The sequence below is a fragment of the Kogia breviceps genome, chromosome 5 (genome assembly GCF_026419965.1).
Source record: "Kogia breviceps isolate mKogBre1 chromosome 5, mKogBre1 haplotype 1, whole genome shotgun sequence".
NCBI lineage: Eukaryota > Metazoa > Chordata > Mammalia > Artiodactyla > Physeteridae > Kogia > Kogia breviceps.
In genome coordinates, this window is record NC_081314.1 from 118,330,837 (window position 1) to 118,345,462 (window position 14,626).

General features: G+C 36.6%; 1 protein-coding gene across 15 annotated transcripts in view; it reads left to right on the top strand.

Moving 5' to 3' along the window:
* ROBO1 (roundabout guidance receptor 1) overlaps nt 1-14,626 on the top strand; it is a 1,123,100-nt gene that overhangs the window by 1,074,072 nt on the left and 34,402 nt on the right. For 10 of the 15 annotated variants that reach the window (XM_067034889.1, XM_067034892.1, XM_067034891.1 and 7 more), the window contains 4 exons: nt 1,726-2,061; nt 4,266-4,373; nt 7,206-7,350; nt 10,344-10,592. In XM_067034889.1, the coding sequence (XP_066890990.1) occupies nt 1,726-2,061; nt 4,266-4,373; nt 7,206-7,350; nt 10,344-10,592 (838 nt within the window). The remainder of the gene's footprint in view (nt 1-1,725; nt 2,062-4,265; nt 4,374-7,205; nt 7,351-10,343; nt 10,593-14,626) is intronic. The other 5 variants (XM_067034895.1, XM_067034896.1, XM_067034890.1 and 2 more) reach the window with 1 other exon arrangement.

A 14,626-nucleotide genomic window follows, 5' to 3' on the forward strand; every position in this document is an offset into this window, starting at 1 on the left:
TTAAGGAAAAGGGAAATAGAATATGGTATTTAAGTAAAAAGTGTGATGCACCATAAAGAACAAATCATAGTCTCCATTGAATATGGATATGGAAATGATATATCCATGTGACCAAGTCCATGTTCTCTAGAGGTCCATATTCTAGTTGTCTAGGCGAAGAAGTGCTCACATAATTACAAGTAAAAGAAAGATTATGCTGAGCCCAATAAAAGAAAAAATGACAATATCCATTTAAATTAATATGTAGAGCTGTGTTGTCTAATATGAGCCTCTGGCTTCAGGTGGCTATTTAAATTTAAATTTAATAAAGTACCATTTAAAATACAGTTCCTCATTTGCACTAGCCACATTTGGCTAGTGGCTATCATATTAGACAATGCAGAATAGAGCATGTCCATCATCTGAGAGAGTTCTATCGCATGTTACTCATATGGAAAGATTGGCAAAGAAAAACGAGATTGCCAAAACCATATTGCCATTAAAAATACTGTTTAACCACTATTATATAAAACTTAATACCTAGAAATTAGAAATAAGAATTACTAAAAGCCAGCTTGATCAAATACTCCTGATTCCTGATCATTTGTTGTTAAAATGTAGGGTAGTTGAATTCAGTAGGATAGAGAAGTTGCAGATTTTTCTTAAAACTATATTCATTTTTGCATCTTTAGTAGTGACCGTGTTAATTTATCATTTTTTAGGATATCCAGTTGAAAACTAATCCTCGAGGGGACCTGTTAATGTTGCAGCCACTATGAATTAAAATAGTGGTATTTTTACTATTATAACTTGACTATTTTTTTATTTTAAAAATGTTTTAATTTTAAATGATGATTTTAGTTCTCCCTGCTGTTTGAATATTTTCAGCTACAGGCTTTGAATATTTCCTATATGTATATTAGTTATTTCACTCTCAAATATTTAAGGAAAGGGAAAATTAGAGTGAAATGGAAATATTAGACCTATAGGTATTATTTCAGGTGTTATTTGATAAATTGCCCTGGCTACTATGATTCATTTTGCCATCATTATTGTCATTTTATACTTCTTGAGGTGTCATTATAAAACCATGAAAAATGATTATATAACATATTTTCCTGATAATGATTATCCTGCATGACTAAGGGAAAGAACTAATAAAATTCTCCTGAGTACTATTTACTGTCACTTTACCTCTGTTCCTTATGTTTTTTGAGTAGAGTTATTTTATAAAATATTGAAATCTCAAGTTCTTTGATCTGAGGGCAGAGGGTTCTTTTTTGTTGTTGTTTTTTTTTTTGGTCTGGATTCTTAACCTATAAGCTTAACTAGTAACTTCAAATAGTTCAGTAACTCCAGACTAGAAAATTTTAAGTTGACACATAAAGATATTCATATATATATTATTTTAGTGCAATTCCCCATTAAAGGGGTTGTTAAAGGAAAATTATTTAAATCGGATGCATTATTTATAAACTGTGTAACACTAGCAGAGGTTTAGAATTATTTAGGCTCCATATAAATTACGTGTCCTCTCTTATTCACTCACTTTTTCTTTAGAAAGAACATTTGACTATGTTCTTTAGAAAGGACATAAGAATATTTGGTCCTTTTTATTCATTATATTCAAGCCCATTTATACTTTATAGAACAGTTTTACTGTGACTCACAAAGCTACTTACAAGGAAATTTAAAACGAATAACCATGCAGAATGACTTTTTCCTTTTCCTCTCCATTGCACATAGCTGATTGTATAGCAAATTATAACAACCAACTGGATAACAAACAAACAAATCTGATGCTCCCTGAGTCAACTGTTTATGGTGATGTGGACCTTAGTAACAAAATCAATGAGATGAAAACCTTCAATAGCCCAAATCTGAAGGATGGGCGTTTTGTCAATCCATCAGGGCAGCCCACCCCTTATGCCACCACCCAGCTCATCCAGTCAAACCTCAGCAACAGCATGAACAATGGCAGTGGGGACTCCAGCGAGAAGCACTGGAAACCGTCCGGACAGCAGAAACAAGAAGTGGCACCAATTCAGTATAACATCATGGAGCAAAACAAACTGAACAAAGGTGAAGAGCCTTGCCTTTATTCCCATCCTTTTCTGTATTGGCGTCCTTAACCCTTCAGCACTACATGCCGAAGCTTGTCTGGAACTAGCGTGTGAAATCTTTCTTTGGTCACTAAGGTTTTCTTATTTCTTTGGTTTCAAAATTTCCAGTGTCAAAAACTTAATTAGCACAACAATAACCTTGGAATATTGATTTTGTAATAATATATAAGTATTTTCAAATGGTTTGAGATTAATTTAAATTTAATCGTAGGTGAGGGATTGCTCAGGACAGACAATCTTTTATTCATAAGGCAGATGTACAACCATCACAATACCTCACATTTTAAATAAATAGACTCTCCCATTCTTTCCACTCGAGAATGGAAGATAATTGCTTCTACATGGTCATATAAACGAATGGCTTTTTTTATCCAACTGAAGAAAAATAATTAAATTAAACTTGAACTGGAGAAGTGGTTCCATTTGTTATATTTCTCCTACCTCATGTGGTTACTAAGACTGCTGCAATGTATGATTTCAGAACCTAGATTTCTTTGGGTAACCTGATTTGAAGTCTGTCACGATAGAACCTAAAATAAATTCTTAGCGTTAGCTTGTTGCAGCAGAATAATATTTTATGGCCTGAAGGGAATGTTTCTCCGTTACAATATGGGTGAGTTGGAAGAGATAGATATTTGATTTCTTTGTAGTCCTTCAGACTACTGCTTTAATAACATGATTTGTAAAGTTAAACCTCTGGAAATAAAGGGATTGCTCCGATTTGAATAGGTCAGGGCAATTGTGTATGGGTGTCCAGGTAAAGAATACATTTAATTACAGATAATTGGAAACACAGATATCTTTTTTTTTTTAGGTTTGAGTTGGGAACAACTTATTACAGTTGGAGACTGCAAAAAGATAACTTAAGACAAACATTTCATTTAAGCTAGTGTTACACATTTTAATTTAATAATACAGTTATCTTGCTTTTTATTTTCCCAGTTTAAGGAAACATTTGATTGGTATAATAACCCAATTCAATAAATATTTATTTTATTAACCATTTTTTTCTCAAAGTATAGTTGATGTACCCTATTCTATAAATTACAGGTGTACAATATAGTCATTCACAATTTTGAAAGGTTACACTCCATTTATAGTTATTATAAAATACTGGCTATTTTCCTTGTGTTGTACAGTACGTCCTTGTAGCTTATTTTATAAATAATAGTTTGTAACTGTTAGTGCCCTACCCTTATATTGCCCCTCTACCCACTGGTAACCACTAGTTTTTTCTCTATATCTGTGAGTCTGCTTCTTTTCTGTTATATTCACTAGCTTGTTGTATTTTTTAGATTCCACATGTAAGTGATATCATACAATATTTGTCTTTCTCTGTGTGACTTATTTCACTTAGCATAATATATGAGTTCATGACAAAGGCTGACAAAGATGAATAGGAGAGTTTCGGTAATTGTAAAGTTTACAGTGGGAATTCAAACTATTGTTATATTATTCCTGTATAGTATATGGCTTTATTGTGGACTTTGGAAAGGTCTGACAGTCCTCTGTACAAGTATTTCAGAGCTCTGATTTATTGTTTATACTGCTTATAAACAGACTTGGTACATCAAACTATAATAAAGACACTGGAATGCAACTAGCCTGACAGATTATTACTCAGTACATTCCAGTGGTAAGTTTATCATTTGGATTTTCACCTCTGCCTACGTAAGCAGAAGCATTTGTGGGAGACTGAGATACTTCATCTTCTTAACATGGATATATTTTTTATTAGATATAATCTTCCTGACAAGTTTCAGTTTTATGTTTTATTTTATTATTTTATTTTTTAAATGATTCACACACATGACATTTTCCCGATTTCTTGTTATTAAAATTATTTTGTTACTATATTTTTAAAGATAAGAAGTCAAGCAAATCTGATTTCTGCCTTAGCTAATTTATAAGTATTTTAAAAGAAGAAATAGTCCCTGGTAGGATTCATTCTGGTTCATGTGTAGAAGATGATGCAATGAGTTTGTATTTTATAAATCTTAAAGGAGACATGTTTAAAGATTTTTATTTTTTCTTGACCTTTCATTCTGAACACTTATGTACATCTTAGCAGGTGATCAACATGATAGTTTGAAAGCTTAATCGTTGGTAAATGATTGAGGCACCAAAATAAATGTTTAATTTTTTCCCATCTGAAATGTCTAGATTATCGAGCGAATGACACAATTCCTCCAACTATCCCGTACAATCAATCATATGACCAGAATACAGGAGGATCCTACAATAGTTCAGACCGGGGCAGTAGTACATCTGGTAAGTAAGGGAAACCAGGGAGAAAGCCAATATCTCCTTTAAAAGGATGGTACATTTCAAGATTACAACTTGAATGCTAATGATCTGATATGTGTATATGACATGTCTAATCACTTTATATGATTTGAATCTTCCAGGGATGGGTCTTGTCTCTGCAATTTGAGGGACTGTTCACTCACTAAACCATTTTTTTTAAATATCTTTATTGGAGTATAATTGCTTTACAATGGTGTGTTAGTTTCTGCTGTATAACAAAGTGAATCAGCTATGCAAATACATATACCCCCATATCTCCTCCCTCTTGCATCTCCCTCCTACCCTCCCTATCCCACCCCTCTAGGTGGTCACAAAAAACCAAGCTGATCTCCCTCTGCTACCATTTTTTATGTTCTATTTGGTAACAGAGATTGAGGCTCCTATTTTCCTCCTTGTTAAAAACCTTTATTAAAGCCAGAAGCATGACTTAATCTTTAAAGGCAGTTGAAACTTTTCCATCTCAGCAAAAATATAACTTTAAAATGTTGCACATATAGTTAATCTGCTAAATATGTTACCATCTGAAGGAAGACTATTAAAGCATATAAAATTTGAGTACACTTGAGCAGAATCAAAAACCTAAGCGATAATATCATGAGATTTAGGTACAGTTGGAACCTGCCTCAGTTTATAATCTCTATACTATCCCTCACTCAGTTCTTGCTCTAAAACCTCGTAAAGCAACTTCCCAACTTCAGTCTTTAAGTGCCTCAGAAGCCACATTGAAGCCTCTTCCCTGTGGCCTTCATGCTGTTGCAGCTGTTTGCCAGCTGTTTTCCTGATAGGGGTTGCAGATGTGAGCTTGCTGGTACTTAAGTCCTGCTTTTCTAATTAAAGACGGGTCATTATTAGAACTAAAATGTGGCACCACAGCAAGTCATACCACAATGAGAACAAAACCAGTTGATCTTGACTCTAGTTTGTTTCTCCAGGAGAGGGTAGAGATATTACTTCCTAGCAACTGGATTAAAGTTGTTGGTAGGTGCTTTTAGCCAAAGGTCTCTAACTCTCTTCTGTAATGGATATGGTATTTGCATTTTACCATCTTCCCTTGACTAAGGCATGCTGATTTGGCATTTTCTAGGCTGTGTTTTGTCACTGATTGAAATTGTTTCTATTTGAATTAAGGATCTTAGAAATAGCTCCTATACCTTTCTATATCTACTCTTGTTCTACTATATATGGTTTGATTTTTTTTTAACAATCAAATCTTATCAAACAACTTTTTTTTTCTTTTTCAAAGTAAGTAAACTCTAAATTAAGAGAAAAATTTCAAGGATGTACTCTTGGGAAAAGTATATAAAATATTTTCATATTGATATCTCATGCCATTTCTTCTTTGAATTCTTAGCCACTTAAAGAGAAAAACATGTCTTAATGGAAAAAAAATGATTCTAGGTTGTTAATATTCAATTGACTTTCTTCATCCCTCAGCTTAGATACATATGTGGTAAAAAGATACAGAGATGTGAAATCTGATGGTAATTAGAGGAGAGAATGAAGCAATTAAATTAAGTGTAGCAGAGATTTGTGATGTTAGGCCTTTCAGGACAGATGGAGTTGTTACAGTAGATGTATGCCAGGAAATCAAGTGGAAGGCACTGGGGATAGTCAACTCCACAATACATGCACAGCCATTCCAATACAGCACAACTGAGTGGAGGAGGAGAGAATGGAGACACATAAGCAGAAGCCTGACCATCATAATTTATGAATAGCAGCATGTCCTTCAGCCCACACTTGGTGCAGTAACATACCAGTGCAAGAACATCTGGCTTAACAAACACTGCCATTTGAAAATTTCCAAGTGACTTAAAAAAAATAAGGCTCACTGAATATACTCAGACTTGGTTTCATGTACCATGTAACTTGGAGCTGTTTCAGAAAGGTTAAAAAAAAAGATCAAGACAATTCACTGAATTTAAGAGATCATATGAGAAAAATAATTATAGACTCATTGTCTATAATTTACATAAGAATCTAAAATGTGTCATATTGGAGGAGGAGGATAAAGACCATTTTATCCCCAAATATCTTTTGACCTAAAGTTATTTTAGAATGAATATACCAAAATGTGCAGCTACCTATGTTTAAAGAATATGCCAAATCTAATAGCAGAACATTGCGGAACTTGAATAATGGAGCTATTCTGAACTTCTAAGAATGTTCAAGCAACATTATTTCACCCTAAGCCATAATTTTATAGAAACAATGGCTAAAAACATTTCTGTTCCTTTTTAAAAATCATTTTTCTGCTTCTTTTGTTGTTAGATATATTAGTTCTTCCAGCAATTATTTTCATCTGCACCTGCCTTTCTGACAAAAACGAGTAATTTCATTGAGCCTAAAACACTTCAGTGGACAAGTACAAATTCTATATACTCAGTGATTTAATGCAACAGTGGAAATGTAATAGATCACATCTGTACCATATTGTATTTTAGGTTCCAGCAATTAAATAATAGAAAGGCAATTCAGAAAATACGTCTTCAGCTCATTTGTTTTAGATGATAATCCATAATGCAATTAATTGCTGTAAGAAGATCACTATTAATGATATGACTTATAAAATTCATTTATGATTTTATTGCTTTTCCCCTATTTATTTTGCAGTTAAACTTGGCAATATTCTATGTCTTCTATCGTACAAAGTGCTGTTTAAAATTAATGAGGAAGAGTGTGTTTATCTCTATATATGAATCATAAGATCATATTTACAGAAAATAATTAACCTGTGGATAATAGAAAAGATTTAAAGTCCAAAAGTAAAGGACTTGCATTTTATTTCTTTTCAAGGGAGTCAAGGGCACAAGAAAGGGGCACGGACACCCAAGGTACCAAAACAAGGTGGCATGAACTGGGCAGACCTGCTTCCTCCTCCCCCAGTGCATCCTCCTCCTCAGAGCACTAGTGAAGAGTACAGTATTTCCGTAGATGAAAGGTAAGAGGGATTTTAGAACAGGGGCAAGTGGAATAATATGATTCCTTAAACCCATGTTAAGTAATTGTTAAACTCGATCACCAAGGGAGACTGACTCCTAGGGTCCATGAACATCTGTCTCTGAATAAAACATTTGTCTCTGAGCTATTGATAGCTCAGCACAACTTAAAAACCCTCCTCAATGTTGCCAAAAAAAGGAATTTGCATCTTGGAAGCTTCTTTTGGAACTAAGAATCATGAATCATGAATACACACATATGCACACACACACACACGCACACTTACATCTATACACACACATAGTTTACATATTTATATTTACAAATATTTTACATCGTATACACATAGTTTACATATATGATCATGAATATATATGAATTTATATGAGATCACATATATATCGCTCACTGTATATGATTTTGTATTTTTCAAATAGCAGAACTTCTGTTGCACATCTCTAAATTTTCGTCAAATAATTGTATGGATTTATATCACAGCCACAGTCTCCTGAGAACTGTTTGTTCTTAGATGTTATCACATTCTGCTGAAAACTGTCGAAATTTAAACTTACTGAATTGTCTCTCTCAAGGATTTAACAAGTGTAAATAATCCACACGACAGCAATTAGGAAGTTAGCGTGCTGCTTCCTCACTCCAGATTTTGTAGAACTGGACATGGCTCCGCCCAGCAAAACAAAACAGCAGCTTCACTAGTGTGATCAATGGAGAATTCACACAAAAAATACAAATCGACCTGAAAATACAGTCTTTTTAATGACTATTATAGAAATGAAGACATTGTTCTTTCATTCTCCACAAAAAAACAAAACAAAACAAAACACAGTTTTACAGTTCCAACTATGCCAGGAAACAAAGTCTCTGTACTTTAATTTTCCAATCACTGAATTAGCGAGCACTGCGCCATTGCTCCTAGGAGAAATGCAGGGTTAGGTTCCTGCAAGCCTCTGGTCACAACATTTTTGTCAGTCCATCCATACATAACCTTGTTTTATGTGTGTTTTTGTTTAAAGACACCCTATTTAATATGTATTGTTGATTCATTAACATTGAATTCACAGCCAACGTCACTGTAAGTCATTCCTGAACAAGGCTTATCTAATACACATATTTTCTCCATTAAGGCACATCACAGCCTTCTTGCCCTTGGGAACCCTAGACAGCCCTAAAGCACTACACTTGGGGGTCATTTTAAACAGGGAACTCACCAGCATAAAGAAAAAAAAAAAGAGAGAGAGAGAGAACAACATGGCACTACAGGCCATGAAAAGGAGCTGAAACAAGAAGGTGGAGTGTTGTCTTGTTTGACCTCAGCTAGGAATGTATGCATCAGGTGACTCAAATTTTTTTGCTTCTCTGCACATGTCCATGCATGACCACAAAAGTGCTGTGGGTATTGACTTTGGGTTACAACTTTTTTTTTTAGCAAGTAGTGAATCTGCAAACATGGAGTGTGCAAATAACCAGGATTGGCTGTATTTTTAAAAATTCATTTCCTAGGCTATATTAACAACATTCATTACTACTTCAGTCCACCAAAAATAGGAATAAAATGAAATAAGTCGATATAGTTTAACAACAAAAAAAAAAAAAACAAGGGATGCAACTGTGCCCCCAAAAGAAAGGCTGATTCTAACTGGGAAGAATGAAGCTTTCTTGATTTGCTGTTTCTGTTTTTGAGCTTAACAAATGAGAAGCTTCTCAATCAAGAGGAGGGGATTTTTGGACATTGAGACCACAGAGTGATGTGGACTAACATGAGAACTGATATGAAACACATGGTAGAGAGTGAGAGGAAGCTGGGAAGGCAGGTGTAAGCCAGATTATACAGGTACTTGAATGCCTTGTTTTTAGGTCCTCGCATTTTATCCTCTAGGCAATTAAAGAGCCATTTATTACTTTAAAGCAGGTGAGTAACCAGAGAGTGATGCATATTATAGTATAGTAATTTTGGAAGCAATGTGAGGATGGAGGAAAAGGAATAGATTTTAGAGATATTTTTAGAAGTAGAATAGAAATGAACTGGGGAACAGTTTGAGGTAGAAGAGAGAGAGAAATGTCAGGATGAATACAGGATACCTAGGAAACACAGGAAAAAGTGTCCAAGAGGAAGATGGTAGGATTAGTTCAGTAAAAGAAGATACAAAGAAATCATGTTATATGAGCATCAACTTTCCTGAGTTCTGGTAAACAAGGCAGGTGGTGGAGAATGAACAAGAGAGAGGGGTAACATGAACACAATTTATATAATGCATTAAGTTACTTCCATTCTAATTAATAACCTTATGCCCTGAGGTAAAAGAGAAAGTCATGAATGTTCCCCAGATCCATTTAGAGCTTCCACACAGCCCTAGCAGAGGAGTAGAAGGGGACATTTTATTGTTTATTGATTATTTTATTTATTGTGTTTTTCATTCAGCATCCTAAATGCAAGCCATGTACTTTATAAAGTACTATGTACTTTATTTTGTGCTCAACTGAAGAAATCGTGATCTATTATAATTTTAGAGGAAAAGTGGGTTGTATTGGACTAATAACTTGATCTCCAAAGTACCTCCCTCTGAAGGGATTTTCAAGAGTAATTTTTCACAGAGGTTAGCATATGATCTTTGGATTATTTGCAAGACCGTCCTTGAGTCATCCTTTAGAGATCATGTTGAGTTGGAGGGATAGAATATATCAAACACTTTTGGGGTTTACTAAATTAAACTATGTTAAATAGATTTCTTTATTGCATGACTTCTCAGAGCCTGTAATGAGCCAATTAAATTGTAATCCCTCAGAGAAAAAAATGTTATACATAGCAATTCACACACATTTATGACAGTGAACTTTTTTTTTTTAAACAATACCTTCTTAACATGGCCAGAAGATTCAGATTTCAAAAGCAATTCAAAGTTGATATTTCACTAACTATACAAATAGTTTATTTGAATAACCTGAAGTCAATCTAAGTGTCCTTATAACTTGTTTTAGCTATGACCAAGAAATGCCATGTCCCGTGCCGCCAGCCAGGATGTATTTGCAACAAGGTGAACTAGAAGAGGAGGAAGATGAACGAGGCCCCACTCCCCCTGTGCGGGGAGCTGCTTCTTCTCCAGCTGCCGTGTCTTACAGCCATCAGTCCACTGCCACTCTGACCCCCTCTCCACAGGAAGAACTCCAGCCCATGTTGCAGGATTGCCCAGAGGAGATTGGCCACATGCAGCACCAACCTGACAGGAGGTACGTTGTTACCAGTCTTTATCAGATAATTTCCACTCCTACGTGGCATTTACAGAATGCTATTACATGCAGTAATTTTCAGGTCACATGGGGCTTTCTTCCAGTATCATCACACAGTATGCCTTGGTAATTAGCATATCAAGTAATATTGTTGATCAGAACATTAGATTAATTGATCCCAGTGAACTTGCAACCATAAAATAATGCGCCTTAATTCTCACCCACTTATGATAATTGCATTCATAAACACGTGGAGATCGTGTAGTAAATATATGGGTTGCTAATCTTGTAACATTTTATTGATGATGGGTGATTTTGTATTTTAGTTTTCTTTATGCATGGGCATGTCACTTCTTTAGTCTGTGAAGAATAGATTTTTCTCCTTTTATTTTTTTAATTTTTTTTTTTTTTTTTTTTTTTGGCTGCGTAGGGTCTTCCTTGCAGCGTGCAGGCTTCCCTCTAGTTGTGATGTGCGGGTTTTCTCTTCTCTAGTTGTGGTGCGTGGGCTCCAGGGCATGTGGGCTCTGTAGTTTGCGGCACACAGGCTCTCTAGTTGAGGCGCACGAGCTCAGTAGTTGTGGCGCACAGGCTTAGTTGCCCTGAGGCATGTGGGATCCTAGTTTCCCGACCAGGGATCAAGCCCTCATCCCCTGCATTGGAAGGCGGATTGTTTACCACTGGACCACCAGGGAAGTCCCTCTCCTGTCTTTTAAAATTAAGTCTGCAGAATGACTTGTTCTTTCATAGCTGTAATGTTACAGAAGCGTGAATTTGTTATATTCATTTTGTGTTGACTCAAGTACCTTTATTTTGATTGAATGTTAGGTTGCAGTCCTTTTGTCCAAGCTACTTAGTAGTGTATGTTTGTGTCTTAGACTTTCTTTAACCTATATGTTCAGCACTGCTAACCAGTACTTTTTTTTTTTTTTTTTTTTTTTTTTTTTTTTTTGCGGTACGCAGGCCTCTCACTGTTGTGGCCTCTCCCGTTGCGGAGCACAGGCTCCGGACGCGCAGGCTCAGCGGCCAGGGCTCACGGGCCCAGCTGCTCCGCGGCATGTGGGATCTTCCCAGACCGGGGCACGAACCCGTGTCCCCTGCATCGGCAGGCGGATTCTCAACCACTGCGCCACCAGGGAAGCCCTAACCAGTACATTTTTGTTTTGCAAATCCTTCACTTGGCATTTCCACCACATAAAAGCTATTGCTGCATCATGTCAGCCCTTCTCTCACTATTGATGATCTTGTTTGTACTATTTTATTGCCCTTGACACATTACATATATATTACTTTCTGTATTCCTAATATCATTTGAAACTGAGTATATTATTTACCCCAGAAGATCTCCTTCAATATTCTTGAATGAATAACCAATTCTGGTTTTTGCTGCTTTAATTCTGTAGGTTAAAATAGAATTTGCAGTGCTTATTAACTATTCTATGAGTAAGAGGTTATTGCCAATTTTAACTCATATACTCTCTAAAATGAAGGAAGTAGTTAAATTTTCTTCTGTGTGACAAGGGGGAAGTTGGATTGCCAGACATTTAACTTTAGTATTATTAACCCATGGAACTTCATGAAGATTCTTTTCCCTATTAAGGTCACAAGCATCTCTGCCACTCTTATTAGGAGAAAATGAGACGCTAATAGAGGCTGTTAGCTCTGAAATACCTCAACATTCTTTTCTCATTCTTTCAAATTACCTATTTCCTCACCATCCTCCTCTGTGTTACAAGTGGTACACCCAGTATCTTCTTCCTGGCCAGCTCTTCTTTTGTGTTCCTTATGTCATCCTCTTCACCTTTCTTGATCACGATCAAAAAGCAGCTTATTTGTCTTGACTTTTCAGCCTCTTTCTCTTCATTCAATCCTTTCCCTTCACTGTTAACCCTACTGCTTTTTTTTTTTATTGGAGTATAATTGCTTTACAGTGTTGTGTTGGTTTCTGCTGTACAATGCAGTGAATCAGCTATATGTTTACATATATGCCCTCCCTCTTGGACCTCCTTCCCCCCACCCCCTCATGCCACCCACCTAGGTCATCACAGAGCACCGAGCTGAGCTTCCTGTGCTTTATAGCACGTTCCCACTAGCTATCTATTTTACACATGGTAGTGTATATACCTTACTACTTATTAAACTTTCCTTAGCCTCCCCTTCCAGTTATATCCTCTTTTTCTCTCCTACTCTGTAGGATTCTTTAATCACTTCTACCTTCCTAATTCATTTTCACACCTCAGCCCTCTGTATGCTGGCTTATACCATTTTGCTTCCATCAGGCTTCGGAAGGTAAGCTCTTAATCGTCAGTCTAAAGGCTTCTCCGCCTTTATTACACTTATGCTTTCTGCAGTGATAACAATTTTCTGATTTCTTGTGAGAATTAAATGAAATCATGTATATAAACTATCTAAAGCAGGGTAAGTATTCAACAAATATCAGTTCCCTTCTGTCCTCACCCTTATGCTGTCATCCTTACACTTGGTTCAAGTATTACTTATATTCTGATGGCTTTCGCATTGATTTCGCCAGCCCAGCCCTTTTTCTTGAGTGCTACCATGATATTTTCACTTGGACATCTCAGACTACACGTCTGAAATCAAATTCTTTTTCTTTGCACTTGACCTTTCAAACTTGTTCCTTTTCCTCCTTTATTGGCTATCTTGTTTAGAATCATTAATCCTTATTTATTTGACCAACATATTAAAAATAAAAGAACCAAGGGAATAGGCAAAAAAAAAAATCACAAAAAATTGTGATTTTGAAATCAGTGTAATTATCTTATAGTTTGATTTCTTCTGTTATCTTCCTTCCATTCCCCAAACTAAGTTATTCACCAAGTCCCTTCTTTTCTAACTCCAAAATATCTCTTGATTTTGTTCCTATGTTTCCATTCCTAGACTCCCAGGGCAGGCCCTCAGTCCCTGTCTCTTGAAATATTGCTACATCCTTGACCTGATCACCACTTTTCTTCTCTCTCCCCTTTTGTGTCCACTCTCCACATTATCTTACTTGACGCCGCCCCCCCCCCCCCCCCGCCCCGGGTCTGGTAATGTTACTCCCCATTCACAGTCAGCTCTTACTGTTTAGCCCAGTATTCAAAGCCTTTTACAATCCTTTTTCCTTTACTTACCTCTTCCCTCCCAGCCCTTCCACACACCCTCTTTTCTAATTAGTCTGTTTGAAATTCCCTGTTGTCTTAAACTCACCAACAACCAGTCAGCAATGCCACTCTCCGGCCCACAGAGGGCTAGCAGGAGGGGCAGGCCCTTGCCTTTCATGACTGTCACCAAAATCCTTAGTGCCCTCACTAAGCACATGTGTCTTGGTACATGCTGTTTCTTTGATTGCCTGGTGAACACTTCTCATTTTTCCAAGTCCTGTTTAAATGCACCACCTGTGCAACTTTCTTCTTGTTGCCTGGCCAAAATCACCGAATCTTTCTCTTTACTCTTTACAATGGTCTGTTCACAGCTCTGCTACCACACTAATCAGGTTTTCATGTTGCATTAGCATTGGCTGTTTGCATCTGTTTCCCTATTTAAATTAAAAGCTCTTTGAGAGCAGAGCTCAAGTCTGACTCAGGTCATTGAGTTCCACAAAGCCTTCTTCAGTAAGTATCTGATACATGGAATCTGATACTAGAGGAGTTGACTTCCTGCTGTTTTGGCGGAGGTGAACTCAAAGTGAACAGGTATAATTGGGAAATGCATTGGGTATCTGCACTCAAAATCCTCTTTGACTACATTCAGCCTTTTTTTAAAAGATATGACTTTCAGTCTATGAAGGTACAATTTTCTTTTTTTTTTTTTTTTTTTTGGTACGCGGGCCTCTCACTGTTGTGGCCTCTCCCGTTGCGGAGCACAGGCTCCGGACGCGCAGGCTCAGCGGCCATGGCTCACGGGCCCAGCCGCTCCACGGCATGTGGGATCTTCCCGGACCGGGTCACAGAACCCGCGTCCCCGGCATCGGCAGGCGGACTCTCCACCACTGCGCCATCAGGGAAGCCCTGAAGGTACAATATTAATAACACTGGACA